This window comes from Eupeodes corollae, chromosome X (assembly GCF_945859685.1).
Source record: "Eupeodes corollae chromosome X, idEupCoro1.1, whole genome shotgun sequence".
NCBI lineage: Eukaryota > Metazoa > Arthropoda > Insecta > Diptera > Syrphidae > Eupeodes > Eupeodes corollae.
In genome coordinates this window covers 2872026-2897053 of record NC_079150.1, presented here as the reverse complement: position 1 = coordinate 2897053, position 25028 = coordinate 2872026, and the positions used below count along the sequence as shown (strand labels likewise).

General features: G+C 33.4%; 2 protein-coding genes across 6 annotated transcripts in view; both read right to left on the bottom strand.

Annotated features, from left to right (window-relative positions):
• Window positions 1-15798, bottom strand: part of LOC129953314 (calsyntenin-1) — a 39564-nt gene extending 23766 nt beyond the window's left edge. Inside the window, exons 1-2 of one of the 5 annotated variants that reach the window (XM_056066397.1) lie at window positions 15623-15798; window positions 13787-14094 (exon numbers count right to left, since the gene is read on the bottom strand). In XM_056066397.1, the coding sequence (XP_055922372.1) occupies window positions 13787-13904 (118 nt within the window). In that variant the 5' untranslated portion in view covers window positions 13905-14094; window positions 15623-15798. Of the gene's footprint in view, window positions 1-13786; window positions 14095-15343; window positions 15434-15555; window positions 15574-15622 lie in introns of those variants that run through there. The other 4 variants (XM_056066393.1, XM_056066394.1, XM_056066395.1 and 1 more) reach the window with 4 other exon arrangements.
• Window positions 15799-18608: 2810 nt separating this feature from the next.
• On the bottom strand, window positions 18609-24440 carry LOC129953216 (uncharacterized). Its single transcript, XM_056066168.1, has one exon. It carries the CDS (start codon window positions 24438-24440, stop codon window positions 18609-18611), a length of 5832 nt encoding a protein of 1943 aa, XP_055922143.1.
• Window positions 24441-25028: the final 588 nt, after the last annotated feature.

Here is a 25028-nt window from a genome sequence, read left to right as displayed (position 1 = left end):
TCGCGTTTTTCACTTTCCCTTTCTTAGCTGTTTTGTTCTTTGACAACAATTCTTGTGTATTTGTGAATTTTCTCAAGCTCAAAGTTAAGACAGTTGTTTTTTGATTGATTTAAGTCTGTAATATTGTTAAGGTTCAGATGACATAAAGGACTTGAAAGAAAAGCAGTTTCTAGAAGTAAGGCAGTTTCCAAATAAGGCGATTTTATTGGAAAGTAAGCTGGAAAGTTAGTCAAGAAAAGTCTTCCCTAATATCAAGTCTTGTTTACTTAATGTCAAAATGACAGTTGATCATGTTTTTTGATTTAACTGAAAGCTGAACTTTATTACTCTGAAATTTATTTATTTTCTGCGCAATTCCATTAAATATTTTGTGTAAAAGGGAATAGAAATAAGTAATATTTCTTTACAATACAAAATACAAGTCATGATGGACTTGTATCTTGCCTAAAAGATGTTCTGTAGACAATAATGTTTTTAATATTTTTTGTACGATAAACTGAAGTGAAGTAAAGTTCCGAGTTTGAAATTTATGACACTTGAAAAACTAGTTGCCTTGGTCAAAATGTTCGTTCAAAGAATTCATTTGTCTGCAAATGAAGTTTCTTGTGTTGCCTGAACCTGCCTATTTTTGTTTATAAATGCGGGGGATCACATCCAAAGGTATCCAATTAAGATATTCTATACAACATGCTTCTCTCGTAATGGGGACGATATGAAATAGGTAATTTAAATCAAACGAAATTCCTTCATCCCTTCTTCTTGAATGCCCTTGCAAAAAAAAATCATATTCTGAATGTAATTTCCGAATGCAAACTGCCAATCGAAAACATTTTTTATATCTGCAACCATGTTAAAATCTCAAACATTTAACATCCTGTGTATACATACCCACGAGTACGTATGTGTGTATATTACTTGAAGGCACTTACAAAATTTTACCCGAATTGCTGTCTGGCCAATTATGTGCAGTCAATTTCCACTCCCATTTCCCAACTGTCTACTCAATCAAGTTATACACACAAACACAGTAAGATATTAAACTCGTGTTATCTATAGGGAGCTCCAATAGCACCATTCCTGTTACAAACACAAAATCAAGGCAAAAATGATCCCAACAAACTATCAATAACTTTACGTCTTTCCATTGCTTTATACCGTAAGACTCCTCCATTTAAGTGTAAAAGTACTTTCGCTTTTTCAGCGTCAGCGTCCGTCAGTGGGATCTCGATTACGATTGGGGGCGGATGATTTCGTATCGTACGTGAATTAGGGACTTGAGTTCGATCCAAACTGCATTTCTTATTACTTGTGGTCATACATAACTAAGAAAAATAAAATACTCCTGGAGTCCTCTTGCAATGCTATTTAGAGTTTTTTAAAAACCAATATGGCTCCCATATGAATCATTATTTTAAACCTTAAATTTGCGTATTCTACCCAAAGGTACATTTTATATAGCACTATATTGGCACGAATGTTAGGACAGCAAAAAGGGATACGTTTATTAAACCAAAATGCACATGTGATCAAAAGTCAAGCAGCAAAATTCAGTATAAAAAGAGAAGCCTGCAGTACACCTACACCCTCACTTTCCTCTTTGAATAAAATGAGGTATGTAGCTCGTACACCGCACCAAACTCTGACAAACTCTCAGCTGAATAGTTTCTGGTTTATCCTTTTATTTTGTTTGTTATTATAGACAAGACTGTATTCGTTCCCTTCACAAACATAAATACATGCAAACAATGGGGACAATCTATTTGACTTTTAGTACCATTTGGGTTAAGCGACTTTAGGTTTTTCTTTTTTTGTTTACGGGGATGGATAGGGTAGTTTGTGTGAGCCTTGTTGAGTAGAGCTTGAGAAATAATAGGAAAAGTTTCTAAAAATTATACACACTGTAGTCAACTCTAAAGAATTTAAAAAGTACTCATGTAAAGTTTCAAGTTCCATTTCAAGAAAAGAAGCAAAGCAGTGGTGGTTAAAATAATAAGAATGAGTCAATCAATTTTCTCCACTTTACAAATTCCATCGTAACTTTTTATATTTTTAACTCCCAAAATGTTGACATTTCTTGATGTTTCAAGATCGCTAGAATAAAAATAAAGATTTTTATAGAGATGTATGTATTTGCGAGGTCACGTTCTGGAAACTTTTTTCGTCGTTCATATCTTAAGAAAAATTGAAGATATTAACTTCTAATAAATTTCTGTATGCAGATAATAATGCAGAAAAATGCAGAAAGGACTTTCAAACAAAATTAAGGTGGCAATTTTTTCACCAAAGCAGTTTAAAAAAGTGAACATTTGGTTAGCCCAAAAAATCCCATGAGGCAACAGCGCTAGCGAACGACTTAAATTAAATTTTATAGTATAAGGGGTTATCCATTTTACGGTTCCAAAAGTATATAGCTGGAATTCCAAATCTGTCAAACTAAAGGGCCTTGCAAGTGAGAGGGAACAACGAATGAATGAATGGGCGAACAAACGTGATTTTACACATTTCAAAAAGTCAATTTCAAACAAAAACACATTTAAATTATAAGAAACTAATTGACACTCATTTTAGGATAGTAAAATTTGCATTTTGCTCTCTAGAACAAGACAATTATGTAAAAACAATTTGGTAGTACGCGTGGCATGATGGTTAGTGCGTTGTCATGTCAGAGGTCTTAGGTTCAATCTCTGCCTATGCCATCTAAATTCTTTTCATGGGTACTGCCTCTTGCAAGGAATTGACAAATTCTCTAAGAGTAACTCTTGTCATGAAAAAGTGCTTTCTCAAATTAGCCGTTCGGATTCGGCATATAAAATGTAGGTCCCCTCCATTCCTGATAACATTACTTGCACACAGGAATGGTTGAGAGTTGTAAGTCACTAGGCCCTAGTTCTCAACGGACTGCTGCGCCACCCAATTTATTTATTCATAGTAACGAATTGCAGTTTGGTTGGTACGAACTGTCAACCTCTATTTGCGTTCCACATACCATCCACACTGCAACGAATAAATTGTTAGCGCTCAACTTAACATCAGAATTATACCACTCTTGTTTTATTTGTTGAAAAGGGTAATTATAAATTGGCATTTCGTTGCTCTCTGCGAATAGAAATAAAACTCATGTGAAAGAAAAGTCAAAATATGCGAACATCCACAGTTCGCAGATTCTGCCACAGCCGCATATCGTACTTTAAGAGAATATTATGGTTTACATATTCGTCCAACTACGCAAGCAATTGGCAAAATTGTGAACAAATTTGAAGAGACTGGATTGATTAGAAATATTACCCGTGTTTTTTTTTGGAAAATCTATCCATAGTATAGTAGGATTTTACCCGAATAACAACAATATCCATAGTATGAATAACACCGATAAAATTTAGAGTAGAATCTTACTATGGAATTTATACGATTTCGTTTTCAAATTTTGGTACGATTGATATTGCATTTGTTTCTAGATGGCTGTGTTCGTTGAGTAGTTATGCATTTTAAATTATATATGTGTGTTCCATTGGGGAAAAAATCAATCTGTTACTGTTGGTATTATTTAGTTTTGTTAATGAAAATGGACTAACTGGGCTTATTTTGCAAGAGAAAACAATAGAAAAGATTATTAAATTTTCCTATGTTTCTATTAATGGTTTTTCTTAGTTTAAATTAAATAAATCTTTTTGGTGTTTCCACCGCACAAGAAGATTTAAAAATGATTAAGTATGATAGCACTTTCTAAAATGCAAATGGTGTTTCGATGTTTTCGATGTGTGAAGTTGCAAGAGAGATAGTTTGATTCGTATTAAACAATAAAGAACTGATTCAGCACCATATAAGAATATGCTTCCTGATCCATGTCCATTTTTATTTATAATTTGATTAAAACGAAACTGTATTTTTTGTATACAAACATGCAAATAAAGAGACCATAATGCATTATCTCTTAAACCGCACAGGTTTTTCTTCTCAAATATTGAATCGACACCGATCTCCTTCGGGAATCGAGTCAAATCAAGCTCATTTCAACTCGATTCAGAAATATAAAGAATTGAGGCGATCTTCAAGCTCGCTTCAACATCAGATGTTAATGTAGTAGTCTACGAACAAACCCCCTACTTGAATCAATTGTTAAATGAACTTTGTTTATAGAATCTCAATTTCCAGATGTTTTCGTACCATTTCTTCCTGCAAATTTTCCATTTTATTAGTTTTGGTTAGTTTTTTATGCTTAGTTAATTTTACCATTTGATTTTCACAAAACTTTCTTCTATTTGTGAAACTAAACTAAACTATATATGGAATGCGAAAAAACGCACTTATTATAAGGCCCGTGCATCATCGTTTCGCTCGTACCACTGAAAATATCACAGTCACAGCTGTAAGAGAAAGCGCGTTGCCGAAGACCCGAATGTGTCGATTCCTCGTAGTTCTTAGGACTGTCTTACTGCACATTATGGCGTATTTTACATTTGGATCTACACTTACATACATATAAAGTCCAGCTCACACAACAACTGAAGGCAGCCGACCATTCACAAAGTCGTAGATACGTCAAATTGGTGCTTTAACAACAGACGGTGGACGGCGATTTTTCGAACAAAATTTTCTTCAGCGACGAAGCACATTTCTCACTCGGTGGGTATATTAATAAACAAAATTGTCGTATTTGGACTGTTTCGTCACCTAATTTATTAATTTTTAATTAATAAATATTGTAATGTTCTGAAAGCTAAACATCTACAATTTTGAGTTTGCATAACATTTTTCGTTAATGCAAGAAATTTTAATTTTTTTGTGTTGCAAAAAAATTTGGAATTTTCTTAGAATTTTCGAATACTGACATTTTTATATTCACATCATGCAGGAAATGGGATTTTCTTTTGTTTGTTAACTTTTCCCATAAATACAACAACAAATCTTAGTAGTTCTTAACAGCTCAGAAAACATACATAACTATACAAAAAAAAACAATTCTTTAAAAGGAACGATGATAATAAATTATGATATTGGGTAGGGTATTTATTTATGTAATGTTTGTCTGTTTGTTCAAAAGTAAATATTGATTTTTTCTCTTTTCTTTTGTGGTTTTTGTGAAATGTAAAAAAAAACTGCCAAACCAAAATGAGAGCCTTTTTAATTGGTTGCAGATCTTAGATATTTGGCAAATAAGTTGCTATAAATAGTAATTTTATTAAAGTTTTTGGAACTGTATAGACAAATGATTTACTTCATTTCAAAGATGAGTCTCTTTAAAAGCTTAGATCTGGCTTAATATTGAGTTGATTGATTAAATAATTTTAAAATTTCATATGTACAGTGTTGGAAAAAATCATAGAAACAAGCTTCGTGTTCATTCTTTTTAACACATAAAAAGGTATTTGTGAAAAGTATGGGAAAATAAAAACAACAATTTTTTTTAAAATATAATATTGGGAAATGATGATGATGTTTCTCTTTTTGTAGCGAAAAAGTAACTTAACGGTAAAGGAATTTCAAATTATTTAAAGTATTTTGTAGTAGCACTCTTATTTATTAATAACTGCCTCCATTGTTCGCCTCATCGAATTCATCAATTCGTCACATGTCTCTACGGGTATGGAGTACCATTGCCTTTTAATTTTTGACCACACCTCGTCTTTGTTTTTGGTTTTACAATCTTCGATACCTCGCTTTAGGATGCCTCATAAGTGTTCAATTGGGTTTAGGCCGGGGGATTGTGCTTGTCATTCCATAACATTGGTCGCATTCACAAAGCTAGTGGCTACGTAATCTAGGGCTACAAAGTAAGTGGAGTCTGATCTTGACGTTTCAGAATCAGCTGCTCGGTAAAGGCACACGCATTCAAAATGAAATAAATCGTTCAGTATTTAAATACAAATATAAAACATTCAAATTGTGTCTTAAATTTGATTTTATTAAATTTAAAAACACAAAAGATAAGTTGAAGTTATAAAATCAAAAATGTTTCTTATTTCATATTTTTGCATTTGTCAGTAATATGACAGTTTCAGATTCTTTAGCTTTGTAGTGTAGTTTTGCATTCACAAAGCTAGTTGAATTTTGACTACGTAGCCACTAGCTTTGTGAATGCGACCATTGATTTTGGTTTGTTGTAAGTATTTGTTAGCCAATTTTGAGGGGTACTTCGGGTCATTATCCTGGATGAACTTCCATTTGATTGACACCTCCTCTTCGGTTAATGTTATCATAACTTAATCTAAAATCTTTGATCCAAAAAATTGGACCTACACCAGATGCTGAAAAGTACTCTCAAAAATCAAAAGGTATTCCCACAACCTTGTCATACATTTTTCCATCGGAAGTAAACAAATTGATCTTCGTTTCATCCGACCACAAAAAGTTTATTCCAATAAGAACGGTGTAAGTGTTTGTTTGAAAAGGGAAGTCCTTCTATAAAGTTTTGCTTGGTTAAAAAATACCACTTTTCGCGGACTTCTACCAGAAATACTTGCTTCTATAAGTTGGTTTCTTAATGTTTTAGCTGTCACTGATTCATTTTTGAGTTCTCTTAAAGAAAGAAATGGTTTCTTTCTACATATTCTTATCAATAGTGTATGCAACGCGAAGAAGTTTATCCTTTTCTTCGTCTTGAATGTAAAGTTTTAAATACTTTTTAAAGTTTAACAGTTAAAAGTTTTTGCGATTTCAACCATCGTTTTCCCAGCATGTCTTAGTTTTTTCATTGCTTCGCGATCAAAGGGAGTATAATGTAATTCACGAACCATATTTATTAAAATTATAGATGACTTTTAAAAATATTGTTTAGTATCGAATATAAAGCATCTGAAAAATTTATAAACAAATTCCAAACTCATATTTGCATACAAAATAATGGATCCTGATGTAAGAATAACAGATAAAGTAGGTTGTTTCTATTATTTTTTCCAGACGAAATAATCATTGGCCTCGAACTTTTTACCGTTAAGTGAAAATAAAAAGTTGTACCCACAAAACAATTTTGACATTTGAAAGCATAATTAGGTACAATTAAAATAAAGAAAGACTAACGACAAAAGAGTCAATCGCTTAAAAATATTGTGTATCGAAAATAATGAAGACACTTGTTTATATTATTTTTTCTCAAACACTGTACATTACTTCAAAATGTTTTTAAAAAAAATTCCAATACATGACAATTTTAAATGCGCTATGATCTTCCAGTTCTAGTTCATAAATGGAGTAGATTCCTTAGCCAGGTTTTTTTTATTTAAAAAACAAATTTTAAAGCAACGTATATAAAAGCTAAAGACAGCGTAAGTTAAGGTGACTTACAGATTTCGCAGTTAATTTCAGTACTTGTTTTGTGTGATGCAATGGGCAGATTCGGGCGACATAAGGGACTTGAAAGTAAGGCAAGTCACTAATACCTGCTTGGCCAGCTGCCAAAAATTGCCTTCCAATTAAGGCAACTTTATTGGAAAGTTGTCTGGAAAGTTAGCCAAGAAATATCTCCCTAACTATCATGTCAAGTCAACTTATGTCAAAATGACAACTGATCATGTTTTTTTCATTCAAGGGGAGGATGAGCTTTATAACTCTATAATTTATTTATTTTCTGCACAATTCCATTTAATTTTTTCTGTAAAAGCTTTCCTTGTTAATTTTAAAAAGAAATAAGTAATATTTCTTTACAATACAAAAGACAAATCGTAATGGATTTTTAGCTTGTCCGAGGAGTGTTTTGTAGACAATAATGTGTTTGGTAGTTCTTGTACTATGTACTTAAAGCAGAGGTTTGTGAAGTAAAGTTCTGAATTTGAAATTCATGACACTTGGAAAACTAACTAGTTGCCTTGGTCAAAATTTACGTTCAAAGAATGAAGTTGACTAGAAATGAAGTTTCTTATGTTGCCTGAACCTGCCCAATGCTAACCTAAGCGTCAAGTTTTGTCTGCATTTCATTTGAAATTTCTAAATTTCAGAAAATATACATAATCAAGCAATGATTTAAAGTTGCTCAGGCTTATTATGAAAATAGGCATTCAAATCAAAACGCATAACGTGCACTTCGTGATTTTTGTCGGTCAATATTATCGTCCAAATGTGGGTAAAATGGGGAAAATCGGGCAAAATAAAAAAAAACGAGCAAACCCGGTCTGTAGGAGATGTGAAAACATCGGTGCATGTGCATGCTCGTACTAGAAAAAATATTGGTGCTCTTCGCGATAATGTAGCTGAAGAGTCTTTGCCGAGTACATCAATTGCAACTCTCAAGCTCGTCGTTGATGAACATTATGCATACAGACTTGCCTTTACACGCTTACAAGGAGCAATTGTATCAAGACCTGAAACTTCTTGACCATTTCAAGCGTCGTCAATGGTCAGAATGTTGTCAAGAAATGGCAACAGTGGATGATCATCTTCAGTGATATGGACTTAGCAAATTGCAAAAAGTTAGATGTTAAAATCGTTTTGAATAATAATAAATAAATTCCTAAAAATTGCTTTAACATTTTACTAAATCGTTTATTATTTCTCAGATCTTTTTTTACTTTTTTCTTCTGTTCGGTGTTTTACCTATGTGTTATTGTCTGATTTTCTATAAGCTTGTCGCCTAAAAATGGAAATTATGTTTTATTTATAAATTCAAAAACCTAGCAAATTTTGACACCAGTATTTGATTAAGCCATTACTTGCAAGTCACAGGAAAATCTCCAAATCTTTTATCCCCATTTAGTCAGGTTCAACAAGTGTTAGGAGCTTCATTATAAATATGTACGTTTCTTGTTTAGTTCCTCCTTACTCAGCACATTTATTTAATCAAACCTAGTTTTATTTATTTATCTTTTTTTTAAGTTACAATTCCAATAATTGGAAATGATTTAAACATTCAATATTATTACATTAATTACTTTCATAATAAATTTACTATAGGCATACTGTTTACATTTTGTTTTATTATTATTAACATTTTTTGACTAAGTCCATTTAATAGAGACAAACCCTTCGATTCCTTCGGGTTTCCTCCGTTTATTAATTTGACTGTTACATTTAAAAGAGCTTGTCTTGTTATAATCTTAACCCTCTACTGCACGCCTAACCTGGTTACAGATTTATGGGTGAAGGTGATAAGAATATCTGGTAAACTGGGACACACAGTCTTTTGCACACTATTTGATAACTACATGCTACATCCAACCACCACCCGGAAAAATTCGGAAATTCGCGAGAATATCTTGGACAATCCCCGTTTGGTCGGCGAGGCGATTGAAATTTGGCGCAACCAAACTGGACGAAAGCTTTGAGCATGCAACTTCATGGGACCCCTTTATAACAAATCACGTACATCCCAAATTAAACTCGAAACATCTTGTGAGGTAGTGAGTTTCCCCGGAGACCATGTTGAATGAAATTTGATGCAAAACGTTCAGGGTGACTACAAAACCGCAATCTGATCTAAAAAGGCTATTTCCAAAAAAAGTATTGATAATGACCAAAGTATAAACCTTAAGAAGGGTATAGCCAAGTTTTTTACGTGTAGCACGTAAGTCGGTTTCTTCCAAAATACTATAGATATTTGGAACATATTTGATGTGAAAAATGAGTCCCAATATTTTTGAATAGGTACTGCTCTGTGCACCGTAAGTTTAGTTTGGCCTAAATTTGTATGCATATTAACAACTCAAGGTGTTAAAATTCGAGCAGATTCTTAAACGAAAAAATGACATACTCGTAAGACGAAACAATTCAAAAATCGAAAAGAACCAAAAAAAAAACATAATTCATTTTAAACGAAATAATAACAAACAAAAAAAAAACGAAAATATAAAAGAAAAATTATTGTATTTCTAATCCGTCCTATGGCCAAATCTTTCGGAGAGTTGAGGTCAAAGCACCGTGTCTACTATGGTAGCTCTTTTAGCTTTGCACCAATGTAATATGACAAGCTCATTAGTTTCTCTCCGGTATAAATAGCATTTTACAATGTTGGAATTTAATGTGTCTAAAATTAAATGTTGTCTTGTATTGTTAAATGCTATAAATATGAGAGGAACTCGTATCAAGGAAATGCATCACCAACCACCTCTTGTGAAATTATCACATAAGTGATGTCGCCGGAAACAGAAAAATGAGGTTTCTTGAGGCCAAGCAAGAAATGCATTTTTCCTTGTGATTTGGCTACAATCTAACCTGTTCAAAACTTGAGTATAATTCTCATATTTTTGCTGGTGCTCCAGCAATTTACTAAAGATTCATTGACAGCATTAAAAGAAGAGCTTCCAAAATAATTGTGACAATAACATACATTTTTGTGTGGTCATCCTTTGAAGTAGAGAGATTCGTTTCTTTAGCCGTGCTTTGCGAATGTCTTCAAGAATTCAAAACCAATTAACAGCGAAAATTTTCTTTTTAAACCTTCCCTTTTTTATAATGCTCACAATGTGTATCTGGTTTATTTAATAAAGGGTGATTTTTTTGAGGTTAGGATTTTCATGCATTAGTATTTGACAGATCACGCGGGATTTCAGACATGGTGTCAAAGAGAAAGATGCTCAGTATGCTTTGACATTTCATCATGAATAGACTTACTAACGAGCAACGCTTGCAAATTATTGAATTTTATTACCAAAATCAGTGTTCGGTTCGAAATGTGTTTATCGACAAATTTTGTTCAGCGATGAGGCTCATTTCTGGTTGAATGGCTACGTAAATAAGCAAAATTGCCGCATTTGGAGTGAAGAGCAACCAGAAGCCGTTCAAGAACTGCCCATGCATCCCGAAAAATGCACTGTTTGGTGTGGTTTGTACGCTGGTGGAATCATTGGACCGTATTTTTTCAAAGATGCTGTTGGACGCAACGTTACGGTGAATGGCGATCGCTTTCGTTCAATGCTAACAAACTTTTTGTTGCCAAAAATGGAAGAACTGAACTTGGTTGACATGTAGTTTCAACAAGATGGCGCTACATGCCATACAGCTCGCGATTCTATGACCATTTTGAGGGAACTCTTCGGAGAACAATTCATCTCAAGGAATGGACCGGTAAGTTGGCCACCAAGATCATGCGATTTGACGCCTTTAGACTATTTTTTGTGTGGCTACGTCAAGTCTAAAGTCTACACAAATAAGCCGGCAACTATTCCAGTTTTGGAAGACAACATTTCCGAAGAAATTCGGGCTATTCCGGCCGAAATGCTCGAAAAAGTTACCCAAAATTGGACTTTCCGAATGGACCATCTAAGACGCAGCTGCGGTCAACATTTAAATGAAATTATCTTCAAAAAGTAAATGTCATGGACCAATCTAACGTTTCAAATAAATAATCGATGAGATTTTGCAAATTTTATGCGTTTTTTTTTTTTTAAAGTTCTCAAGCTCTTAAAAAATCACCGTTTACAAAAAGATTTGAATTTTTGCTAATTATAAAAAAAAAGTCTTTAGATTATTTTGGAACTAATATTTTTGAAACTAAATAATTCTAAAAAAAAAAGAAACGAGCGGCATAAGATTTCAAAAGTCTTAAAATTTTAAAAACACATTTAGCACAACCAGCTAAAATAATAATTGATTAAGATAAAAAGCAATAAAGTTTAATACTGAGCACCTCTAAATCAATTTTAATAACTTATAAACAATTATTTTTAATCTCTACAAAAAATTATTTTTTTTCCAAAATAAATCATCATGATTTTTCATATTGAACAGTGTTGTTCACTAAACACAGTTTAAATTAAAATTCTTTTGAAAATGCAGTTTTAGTATTTGGGTCACAAATAAAATTTAAGAAATTTTCGTTTCATCCTCACAAGCATATTGAACTACGCGACCGATTTAAATCTGCAAACATTGAGTTTAAACCGGGAAAGGAGCTTGTTGCCCGAAATAATTTTTGCAGATAATTTTTCAACAAAACTATTTTAAAAGATGTTGTTTTTACAATCATATTTGACATTCTCTTATGTTCAGGCGACATAAGGGACTTGAAAATTAGGCAAGTTTCTAGTATCTCATTCGCCAGCTGCCAAAGTATTGCCTGGAAAGTTAGCCAAGAAAAATCTCCCTAACAATTAAGTCAAGTCAACTTATGTCAAAACTAAAATTGATCATGTTTCTTCATTCAACTGAAAGCCATGACACTTGACAAACTAACTAGTTGCCTTGGTCAAAATTTACGTTCAAAGAATGAAGTTGAATGCAAGTGAAGTCCCTTGCCTCAACATGCCCATTGTTGGGATTTATGCTATTCCCGATTATAAAAAAGGTCATTAAAAATAAACAAATTTGTTTCGAATCAGCCGGAAACGCTTCCTTTTTAAACAGTGATGTATTCTATAGTTTATCAAACAAAAACACCCAATTTCAGTTATACATTTTTAATAGTTCACAACCAAAGGACTGTAAATTAAATTATTTTATAAAATAGCTGTCTAAACATTATAAGTTTACGTGAAGACGAAATCTCAAAGCTTAATTTGGAGAATTGGAACATCCCAACTTTGGATGAAAACAAAAAAAAAAACAATTCCAATGCAAACAAGGAAACTTAATTGGTTTTACCCTTGATGAAAAGGAGGAGAGAGAACTGGTGGCGGGTTTAGCACCACATTACTTGAGTCTTCTTCTGTTGAAACCAATTTGAGGTTAAGGGTTGCTCTGGTTAAGTTTTGGCAAATGGATAGATGTTTCATGGTCGATGAATCAACAACAAAAATATTTGCCTCCTGTATAAAATATATTATCATACATTTTCCTCATACTCATCAAGGTGTGGGGCGGTGATGTGAAATATATATATTATACATACCAATACAATATATATTAAAAAAAATAATACACATTTCTTCAGGAACATTGAGTTAGTTAGTGGACACTTACACTTTACATATTGCTCTTTTTTAGAATTAAGATTCAAATTCAAGCCAAATTTCAATATCATTCCCCGAACCTCCTTAGGAATGTTCTTACTTTACACAAGACATATTCAAATTCACAAAGTGCATATATTTCATTCAAATTTATAGTTCAACTAATATTTTAATTGGACCAAGGCTTAATGTTACATTCAGCCATGTAGCAATGACTCAGATTTTACGCATACCATAAACTTGGATGTTTTCCAAAATCGCAATATATTTGAAAATAATATGAAGGGAATATATAAACTCAAAAACAACAGCAAAATAATGCGTCAATTTTATTGAAAGTATGTAAGTAGTAAGGTTTAATAAAAGTAGAACAACGTTTTCTTGGCACGTACGTATATTTCAAGCTACTTATTTTAAGGTCTTTCAGTTTTAAAGTTGCAATAAATCTTTAACTGTGACACTTTTTTAGTCCTTGTAAATTTCGAGAGTATTTCAAAGCTAACGTCTGAAAAAACTAACATTTTGATCCTTTTGAGAAAAACTTAAAACATAACAACAAAACTTTTTCGTCCATTTACAATCTCACAACTCAAAAACTAATCAACATTTTTTTGTTGCCTCATTTTCGATGCAAGTCTTACCTACTTTATGAATTTTTGGATACAAATTCTAATGTGTTCAGGAACTTGAAAAATTCCAGAAATTTACATTTTTTTAAGGAAAAGACTTGAGTTTATTAAAAATACAAAACCATTAATAACATAAATAATATTGCCATTTACCAAAAACCCCTTATTTTAAGAGTAGAGAATTAAAAACAAAACAAATTGCTAGCGTGTTGATCCTTGTTATAGATATATAGATACCCTATTTTTTTGCCCATATCAGACCGATAGAATACAAAAGTTAACTCCGAATTAAGGTAATTAAGACAACATGCAAGAGACCAACAAACAAAAGTTAAAACTTACCTTTCTGTGATAAATAATCGTCGTCATTCTCGTTAGTAAATTTTCCAGACGTTAATCCATAGTTTAAGAACAAATTCAAAATTGTAAAGAACTGATATATCTGTAAAAACTTCCACATTTTTGCTGTTTTTTGTTTCTGTTTTTTAGGTTTTGTTTTTTTACAAAGATGGTTTTATTTGCTTATTTATTTTAATATTGAGTTGTTTTCGGTTTTATATTGCTTGAGTTTCTTTTATTTTTGATCGTTTATTCACTTTTTTGTTTTGTTATTTATATAAATTTATGTTGTATAAAATTATTAGTAACAACTGAAAGATGTAAACAAATAAAAAAATTAATTTGTGTTTTGGTTTTTAGATGAACTTTTTAAACGTATTGTTGTGTACCCCAAGGCGGCATACATAATATGGTTTTACAATAATTTCCTTAAATTTGTAAATTCAAAATATCAAAAAGTAAGAAGCTGGGTAGGTATGTATCTTTTTTAGCTTTTTGGAAATAACCGATTGGCAAACATATCTATCAACCGCCAACCAGGACAAGTACTCCTTAAAGGACAATTTGATTTGTGGTGTCTGAAAGGCGGATAAAGACACATTTTCTTCCTTTTTTTGTATGTTACTCTTATGTTCACATACACAAATATATACCTACCAAGGAAAATATAAATTACATATAAGGCAATAATTTCTCTACCTCTGTGGGTATAGTGTAGTAAGAACTAATTTCAAGGAGTCGCAGTATTGTCATGGGTACATACCTACAATCCTATAAATATTTTAATTTTTTTTTAACACTTCTTAGGTACCAAAAGTAATTTTTTTAACAACAATAAATAAAAACAAACAAAACTAAGGTATCTTTAAGAGACTTTTCTGATACCAACAACAAATAAAAAGAATCCTTTATTTTTCAAAAAATAAAAATTCTAAAATAGTAGATAGTGTAGGGGTATTTATGACGAAAGCCCGTTTGTTACTATTACATTTACATGGACTCGGTGAGTGGATGGTTTCGGGAACGACGTCGGATGAGGTATTTATTTGTTTTTACCTTTTCTTTGTGATATATATTTTTTCCTCTTTTTTGCCTTAAGGTGTCAAATAGTAAATGGAAATAAAGAGACCGTTCAAGAAAAGAAAAATTGACGAAACACGTTTATATAAATTCTGTACACTTGAAGTATATGTTTTTATGTAGGTAGGTAGGTTGGTAAGTAGGTAGGTACTGAATTGTGCCTGTCTGCTTTTTGCAAAGGCAAACATTAATATTTCTACCTTACATCGATTATAAATTTATATTTTCATCTTTTTTCTTAGCTATGAATTCAAAGATCATGATTGAAAACCATCATAGTAGATACAAAGAAAAAATAATAAACATTCCACGAGCAGAGGAAAACAATAAGTGTACTACACTAGAGTATCTATATAACACCACTAGATAGAAAACAAAACTAACTCCCTTTTTTCAAAAGCTAAAGACTTGAGGACATTACTAACTTGAAAATATTTCCTTCAATATCAATACAACAAAAAAAAAAAAAACAATAAATACAAATTTCATAAGAAGTATCTGAAAATATTCGATGAAGGTATCACATTCCATTCACTACACTTCTTTTTAAAAAAATGTTCAATCATGCGACAGGAGTGGAAAATTTGTTCCTCACAACACTAGCAACAACACACAAACAGACGATATCAGGTTTTCGTAAACCTCCTTTTTCAAAAAACTAAATTTAATTTGTATTAAAATCTTTTCTCGACATTTATCAAAACTTAATTTTTCTTATTTATTGAATATTTTGCTTTTTAATAGGAAAAAATGCTTAACATCGTAGTCGTTTATACCGCAACTTATCCGAATTCATTGCGCAAACTGTTGAGAATGCGAGACGAAGACAATACAATTCCACCCGAAAGGCCGATAGCTCTAGACCTAGAGAGCTATAAGCTATAATATGTATTGGTATCGTATTCGTAAACGTAATACAGAAATGAAGATGAGAAAAAAGAAAATTTCTTTCATCCACTTTTGAGTAGAGAAAAAGAAAAGCAGAATGAAATGTATCTGAATTTTATATGATTTTTTTATTGGTGTTGTTGAGAGCGGAAGCAGAATCAGATACATTCAGCAGATATATTCAGCATGCACACGCGCAGTTTGCTAAAGATGGTGTTTGAGAGAGAAGGCATAAGATAAATAAGGGGATAAAGATAAGCAAGGTGGTTAATATTAATGCACCAAGACCGAGCAGTGTTGTTATTATAACGTACCTGACATTATATTGTATATGGCAAGTTTTGCATTCGTAAAAAGGTTCGAACTCGAGATTTTATTCAAACCTGACTTTACAATGGCAGAGAAGTCGTAAAAGTGGGTCCCTGTTAGGCTTTTTACGTTTTTTTTAGAGATCGAAACCAACTGAACAAAAATCGAAAATTCAAATTTTCTTAAAAACGGACCGATAGATTTATTTTTTTTAAATTTTCGCTAATTTGTTTTCTTAAATTGCCTAAAAAAAACTGTTTCAATAATTTTTTTATGCACAAACTCTTATAACGGGTTATCCATTTTGCGGTTTTAAAAGTAAACTGCTGAAATTCAAAGTCTGTCAAACTTAGTTGTAAAACCAATTTTTTTTAAAGTTGAAAGTCTGACATTTACGAAAATGGATCTCTTAACACATACAAATTGTTAAAAACTATTACTAAAAAAGGCTGGGATGCGACCCACACTGATAACTTTCCATCCCGTCTGTCTATTTGTCTTGCTTAAAAGTTTGTAGGTTTTTGTGTTGGGTTTAAAAAGTTGTAAGTTGAATTATTCAGTTAAGTTTGAAAATGTAGTTTTGTTGAATAGATTTTTAGTCGAAACATTTTTTTATCAATATTAATAGCATTTCTTAAATTTTTACAAATTGGATGAATGAAATTCATTTTAGAGGTATCAAGAACCGAACATCAATTTTTAACAAATTTGAGTATACATTTTTTTTGTAGATTTTATTTTTTATGAAAAAAACGGACTGTTTTTTTTTTTATAAAAAAAACTACTGTATATCGAAAACAATATTTTCTGTAAAATAAAAAGAGTTTGAAGACAATATTTTTAATTTTTAAAAGCATTTTGAGTCGTAAGTAAATGTTTACCAAGTTTTAGTATTGTTTTTTGTTAGGTTTGTATTTTTTGTAAAAATAGATTTTCCTCAAAATTTTACTGAATGTTAAAAACTTTATTTTTTAAAAGATTTTTTTTTTGTTTTAGTATTGTTTTTTGCTAGGTTTGTATTTTTTGTAAAAAATAGATTTTCCTCAAAATTTTACTGAATGTTAAAAACTTTATTTTTTAAAAGTCTTAAACTTTTGAAAAGTTATTTGAGTGGAAAATCAATTGTTACCAACTTGTATTCATTTTTTGTTTAGATTTTTATTTTTTGTAAGAAAACTGTTAATTCGATTTTTCTCAAAATTTTTCAGAATGTTGAAAACAATATTTCTTATAAGTGAAAATTAGTTGGAAGTCATAGTATCAATTTTTAAGAACTTTTGTTAAATTTTCATTTAAGTTTTTATTTTTTGTAAGTCAATTCGATTTTTCTCAAAATTTACTTAATATTGACAACAATATTTTTTTTAAAGAAAAAAGTAGTTTAAAGCCAATATCTCAGAGTTTTGAAAAGATATTTAAGTCGAAAATCAATTTTTACCAACTTTTATTATTTTTTTTGTTTAATGTAGTTTTTTGTAAAAAAATTGTCAATTCGATTTTTTTCAAAAATTTTCAGAATGTTGACAATATTTCGTATAAGTTAAAATAAGTTGAAGGCCATAATCTAAAATTTTTGAAAAGATATTTGAGTCAAAATTCAATTTTTACTAACTTTGAGTAATGTTTTTCTTAGGTTTTTATTTTTTATAAGAAAAAAAAACTGTCAATTCGATATTTCTCAAAATGTTATCACATGTTAAAAACTTTATTTTTTGTTGCACAAACTTGTTTTGGAGATAAAATCATTTTGTATTCGTAAAATTTTCGAAGTGACTACATTTTTTTTCCAGTTTTTTTTGATTTATAAAAAAACGTTAATTGGATATTTTTTTCAAAAAATATGCTTGTTTTGTATCACGTTACACTTTATTAAATAAAATTTAATTTAAGTAGAACGTACGGACGTACGAACGTACGTACACACGCACGCACAGACATCTTTCTAAAAATCTTTTATTTCGACTCTATGGACCTTAAAACGTTGAGAAATGTCAAAATTTTAAATTTGACAAATCGGACCCATTACAATAACTTCCTTTGGGAAGTTAAAAATTGTGATTCTGCCACAGCTACCTATCTTGCTTTGAGACAATATTATGGTTTAGATATTCGTCTAACTACGGAAACAATTGGCAAAATTGTGAAGAAATTTGAAGAGACTGGATTGGTTGCAGATATTGAAAGGCCTGTGCGTCATCGTTTCACTCGTACCACTGCTGTAAGTAAAGGCTTTGCCGAACACCCGAATGTGTCGATTCATTGTCGTTGTCAGGAATTAACACAGTCTTACGGCACATTATGGTGTAATTTACATTTTGATCTACACTGTTCTGTTATAGGAGTAATTTCCTTCAAATAATACTAAAACTTTAGAATTTTATGTATAGCTTTTTATTTAAGTAAAAGATTTATTAATTGCTATTTAAATTAGAAAAAAAAAAACTAAAATTTTCGTTTTTTAAGGTTGGGTTGGTTCGAAAAATAATTCCTAACCTCTTCTCTGTACCTCGAGTTCTTTTTGACGTTTTTTATGAAAGTGGTACCAAATTTATATCTTAAGTTGGGAGGTGTCAGCGTTGCCAGGTTTGCCAACACTCCCCCCTGGTAAGCTGGAGCCCTGTTCCTGGTTACCATCTAGATCCAAACCTGGCCCATTGACATCTAAGATTGCAAGCTTGGTAGCGGGTCTCGTGTAGCATCCTGATGATGTTTGTACGAGGGCACTTCGTACTTGGCCGTCCTTCCCTGGGAACACCTTGGTGACTACTCCTTTTGGCCATTGATTTCTCGGAAACTGTTTGTCTACTACGATAACAACATCACCGATACTGATTGGTCTGGTGGGGTTGAACCATTTTGTTCGCTTAGTCAAGGTTGGTAGGTACTCTTGCACCCAACGCCTCCAAAATGAGTTGGCAAATTGTTCACATGTCATCCACCCTTTTTTGAGAACAATACTATCGTCGTTGAATTCGCCAAAATGAATTTTGCCACTCGATGAACCCAATAAAAAATGATTCGGCGTTAAGGCCTCATCGCTGTCGCAGTCTAACGGAACATAAGTTAATGGCCTGGAATTAATAATATTTTCGACTTCAGCCATCATACTCAAAAGAATTTCATCTGAAGGATTTCGAGATGGTTGCATATTTGCTAAAACTTGCTTCACTGAACGAACCATTCGCTCCCAACTCCCCCCCATATGTGGCGATGCTGGCGGTATGAACCTCCATCTTAAATCTGCACTAACGAATTCATTAGCTATTCTTGAGTGATCGATCTGTTCGACTGCATCCTTAAGTTCTCTGCTTGCACCCCGAAAGTTTGTCCCATTATCACTAGTTATCTCCAATGGTGTGCCTCTACGAGCCATGAACCTCTTAATCGCTAAGATACATGAATCGGTAGATAGACTATGCGCGACTTCAATATGAATTGCGCGGATGGTCATACAAGTAATAATAACACCCCATCTCTTTTCTAAGTGCCTTCCAACTTTCACATTCATTGGTCCGAAGTAATCTATCCCGATGTAGGAAAACGGACGATTAAACGATTTCAATCTGCTGGGTGGAAGTTCACCCATAAGTGGGGGAATAGGTTTTGATTTTTTGTTTCTGCAGTCCTGGCATTTATTTATCACTTTCCTTACCGTAGTTCTAAGTGATGTAATGTAGTAAAGTTGCTTCAGTTCGTTAATGACGGTTTCGCTATGTTGGTGATATAAACGTTGATGAACTGCATCAATGATTAAATGAGTGACATAATGATGTTTAGGCAGGATAATAGGTCGTTTTGTGTCATATGGAATATCATTTGCAGCGTCAATACGCCCATTTATCCGGATGACATCATTGGAGTCCATATAAGGAGAAAGCTGATAGAGTGGATTTGTCTCTTCTAGAGTCGAATAATTTTGTTTATTTTTCAAGAAGGCGACTACTGCTGGATATGCCTCTAATTGACATTGTCGATACAAGTAGTTTTGTGCGCGCTTCAAATCATCTGTGGATAAAGGAATCAGTTCGTCTGCCGCTCTTTTACGACACTTAATGTCGATGAATTTAAAAACATAGGCAAGTGAACGTAAAAGTCTATTCCATTTAGAAAAACGAGTGTACTCAATAATGCTTGCATTAGTTTTTGAAACGTTTTGAACGAAATTCACCCTAGCTTCCTCTACAGTGATAAATTGAAGGGATTCATCTCTTGGCCATTGATCTTCCTGTTGGTAAAGGAATGAAGGCCCCTTATACCATCTGCATTCAGACTCAAATTTCATGTGACGTTTCCATTTTGTGGCCTCGTCTGCCACATTTTCTTTTGTTGGAATCCACCTCCAATCATTAGGGTCAGATGCTTCGATAATTTCCCCGATTCTAAATGCTACAAAGTGCTTATAGCGGCGATCTTCTGACCTAATCCAATAAAGGACTGTTTTTGAATCAGACCAGAAAATAATCTTATCTATGGATATTGAATGACCCTCGCGAATAGACTTAGAAAGACGGACACCCAATACTGCAGCTTCTAGTTCTAATCTAGGTATAGACGTATCTTTAAGCGGTGCAACTTTTGCCTTTGCACCAACGAGAGCACATTCAATTAGATAGCCGGATGAGAAACGAAGGTATGCAACTGCTGCGAATGCGTTCTCACTTGCATCCACAAACACGTGTAATTGAACGTTAGGTTTTGTCTTATATTCAATCATATTTATGTACGGACGATTAATCACTAGCCTTTGTACCATAGGGAGGTGGTCCACCCAATCACACCATTCTACAAAGTGTTGCTCACGTATTTTTTCATCCCACTGTACCGATGATCGCCAGATTTCTCGTAATAATATTTTTAGCCTTACTAAAAAATTTGTAATCAATCCAAGTGGGTCGAAGATGCTCATTAATGACCTCAAAACTTCTCTTTTTGTTGGACATATTTGGCCTGACAGAATGCCCGGTTTCAGCTTTGGACATTTGAATAAAAAGGAAAAGGTATCACTGTTGTTCGACCACCACATTCCCAGTATTTTTTCATGACTATTTGAAATGTTCCCATCAGTAATATTTTTTGTTGTGTGGTCATTTATTTCGGCATTGAGAGCACGCAAGACATTTGGTGAATTTGAAATAAAATTGTGAATGTCAAATCCAGCCTTTGAGTGAATATATTTTACAGCTCGCGCTAACTCAACCGCTTCGTCTTCGGAGTCGACACTGTCGAGATAATCGTCGACGTAGTGGTTCTCAATTATAGCTTTTGCAGCTCTTGGGTAATCGTCCAAGTACTCAGTTGCATTTTTGTTTTTTACAAATTGAGCACAATATGGAGAACATGTTGCTCCAAATATCATTACTCTCATAATGTATTCCTCAATTTGCTTCGTTGTTGGGTTTCTCCACAAAAACCTTTGAGCGTTTTGATCATTTCTGTTTATTAAAATCTGGTGGAACATTTCTCTAATGTCAGCACATATGCCTATTTTTCGCTCTCTAAATCGATAAAGAACAGCAGCTAATGACGGAAGAGTATCAGGCCCACTCAGTAAAACTGAGTTCAGTGAAACGCCATCAACCTTCGCTGCAGCATCCCACACCATACGGACTTTATTAGGCTTACTCGGATTAAGCACTGGAAAAACTGGCAGATACCACGTTCGTGGTGTTCGCTCATCAGATTCCTCTTTAGAGAGCTTTCTTGCATAGCCTTTTTTTAAATATTTAGCAACTTCTTGCTGGAGCTTTGTGGCTAGTGCAGGTTCTTTAGACATTCTGGACTCTAAGCATTTTAAACGCCGCTCAGCCATACGACGGCTATCAGGCAGTATATCATTATCGTTTCTCCATAAAAGTGGGACAATAAACCGGTTTCCATCGCGATAACATTGCGTTTCCAAAATTTGTTTTGCCTTCGTGTCATCTGTTGAAAATAGTTTTTTTACGGATTTCGCGTCAACGTTCTCTATATTAAATTGTTTTTTAACGAGTTGATGAAGCTCGTCATCTAGGTGTGGTTGGCATTCACAAACGTGAAAATTATAATGTTTTTGTTGTGACCCCTTTTGTTCTTCGCAGACGCCATGTACTACCCATCCTAGTCTTGTCTTAGTGACTACTGGTTCATTATTTTTCCCCTCACGAGTACGCAACGAAACAGCCAGGTTCCAGTGATCTAACCCTATTAAAATTCTTGGTTTTGCATTCAAGTAAGAGGATATGGGAATACCTTTTAAGTGTCGATAATTATCCTTCATTGTATCCGCGTCAATTGATTGTGAGGGTAAGTCCAATGATTTTACAGTACGTACATTTGATAGCTCGTATTTGTTTTTTATTCCAGTGCCGGAGATTTTCACACTAACTTTTTGTGACCCTTCTTCCATACGATGAGTGTCAGATGTCCATTTTAGGCATAAAGGTTCAGCTTCACCATCGAGGCCTAGAATTGAGGCAAGTTCTTCATCCATAAGGGTTATGGACGAACCGTCATCTAGGAAAGCAAAGGTTTCAAATCGTGCACTGCTACTATATAGGGTTATAGGGATAATTCTAAATATTGTTAAACGATTTTCGGATTTGTGAACGTGACAATTAAATTGGGTTCCATTTGTACTGTTTTGATCTTGGTTGTTTTTGTTGCTGTTGATTGAAGTCGATGGTGTACTTTCATCTGTATCAAACTTATGCAATAGACTGTGATGCTTAAATACACAACCGTTTTGACCGCATTTTTTTGTAGAAGTACAACGACTCTTACCATGAGGACGTAGGCATGTTCGGCAAAGATGAAATTCATTTACAGCTGACCATTTATTTTTTAGTGTCATGGATATAAATTTATGACAATTTTCAACATGGTCACAATTGCCATTGCAAATTTTGCATTTTCGGGATGGTTTATTTCGTGTCTCTATTTCTTGATGCGTGTTTAAATAGGTTTTTGTACTTGGAGAGCGTCTTTCAAATTTAGATTCCGTATTTCTAAATGGAGTAGACGGTGACACCTCAACTGCTGCTCTAGCTATTGAACTTAACCATGTGCAGAATGTAGATAAGTTAACAGCATCTAAAGTTTGCTTGTGTATACCCCAGTTAAGTCGTATAGACGCGGGAAGCTTTTCAGTCAATTCTTGGAGTAAAGATGGGTTTGCAATATGAGACTCTAAATGTTTAGATTCCATGATGGCATGGATATTTTGTACTGCAAAGGAAAACGTCACAAGTGTATCTAGCCTATCAGCTCTTGGAGCAGGCTCATTACGGATCTTATTTAAAAGTGAATGTATGATGACATCAGGTCTACCGTACAGCATCTGCAGAGTAGATATAATTGATGGAACGTTTTCAGGGTATAAGAGTCTATAGCGCACTGCTTCTAAGGCTTTACCTTTCAAGCAGCGCTGGAGTCGCATAAGATTTTCATCATTTGTGTATCCGCACGAACGTGTTGAATTTTCCAGACAACTAATGAAAAGCGGCCAGTCTTCTGGATTGCCGCTGAAGCTAGGTAGCTCTTTAGGCATTGCATGCCTTGCTGCTAGATGAAGGGAATTTATTTTTGGCGCATTGAAAGTATGGCCAGGTATAGTTCCAACTTCATTGGAGCGCATTATGAGCGGTTGAGCATTCTCGTCTTGTGCATTGTTCGGATTAGTTGGATTTTCGTCTATCTGTTGTAGAGTGTGGGATGTAATTTGTGGCTGAGGATTTAAAAGCTTAGAGGGCTTTCTTGCAGGTGAATCACCTGTGGTTCGTTTCACTGTTTCCACCCATTTGGACGTTCTGTCCTCTATCTCACAAATGTCAAGATCATCATCAATGTCCTCATCATTGTCCGATGGAAGCTGTTCGAGAATTTCATATTTTTTCTGCAAATACTCTCGATCTCTTTTTTCTTGAAGCAAGCGTTCTTCTTCTAATTTCTTAAGCTGTAGCTGTACAGACTTCACTGACGATCGTGATTTTCTTGAGCATTCAGAATGAGCGGCTTTGGACAGTGGTTTGGATCTTGTATCTTGGCAGTCTAACACCTCTGGCGGATTTGCTTTGGCCGTTGATGATGCTTGCACATGTTGCTTTTGACCTTTTGGCATTGCAGGTTGGCCGTGACGTGAAGTAACTGATTTTGGAAGATGTGTAGCTGAAGTTTTTAAACATTTTGGACAGATCCACTCTTTGTCCTCGACGTCATCGCCATGTACGTCAGCACATACAAAATGATACCAATGGTCACATTTATCACATTGTACCATTTCATCGAAGCTATCTTCTCGATCGCATTTGACGCAGTTGAATTGTTCGGTATATTCTTGATTATGTGGGAGGGAGTGAGCTATTCTTTTCGATTGGGACAACGAAGAATGAGAATGTTCAGACATGGTTAAGACTTACCTTATGTTCTTTTCAGGTTGCGACAGCGATGATTGGGCTTTTGTGGCAGCGATAATAGGGCTTGTGTGGCAGCGATGATTAGGCTTATGCGCCAGCTATGAGTGGACTCTCGTGAAGAATTTCACTCGCAAAAGAAAATTTTAGGATGTTATAGGAGTAATTTCCTTCAAATAATACTAAAACTTTAGAATTTTATGTATAGCTTTTTATTTAAGTAAAAGATTTATTAATTGCTATTTAAATTAGAAAAAAAAAAACTAAAATTTTCGTTTTTTAAGGTTGGGTTGGTTCGAAAAATAATTCCTAACCTCTTCTCTGTACCTCGAGTTCTTTTTGACGTTTTTTATGAAAGTGGTACCAAATTTATATCTTAAGTTGGGAGGTGTCAGCGTTGCCAGGTTTGCCAACACTGTTCCTTTTACAACGTCGTAGATACGTCGCACAGTGGTGCGAGACCGGAAAAAAATCTTTTTAAAAAGTCGTATTCATCCTTTTAAACTGTATGCTTAAGTACTCTTAGATAACCCGAGCGTATAATTTTAAAGTGTTTTTAACATACATATATATTGTATGTT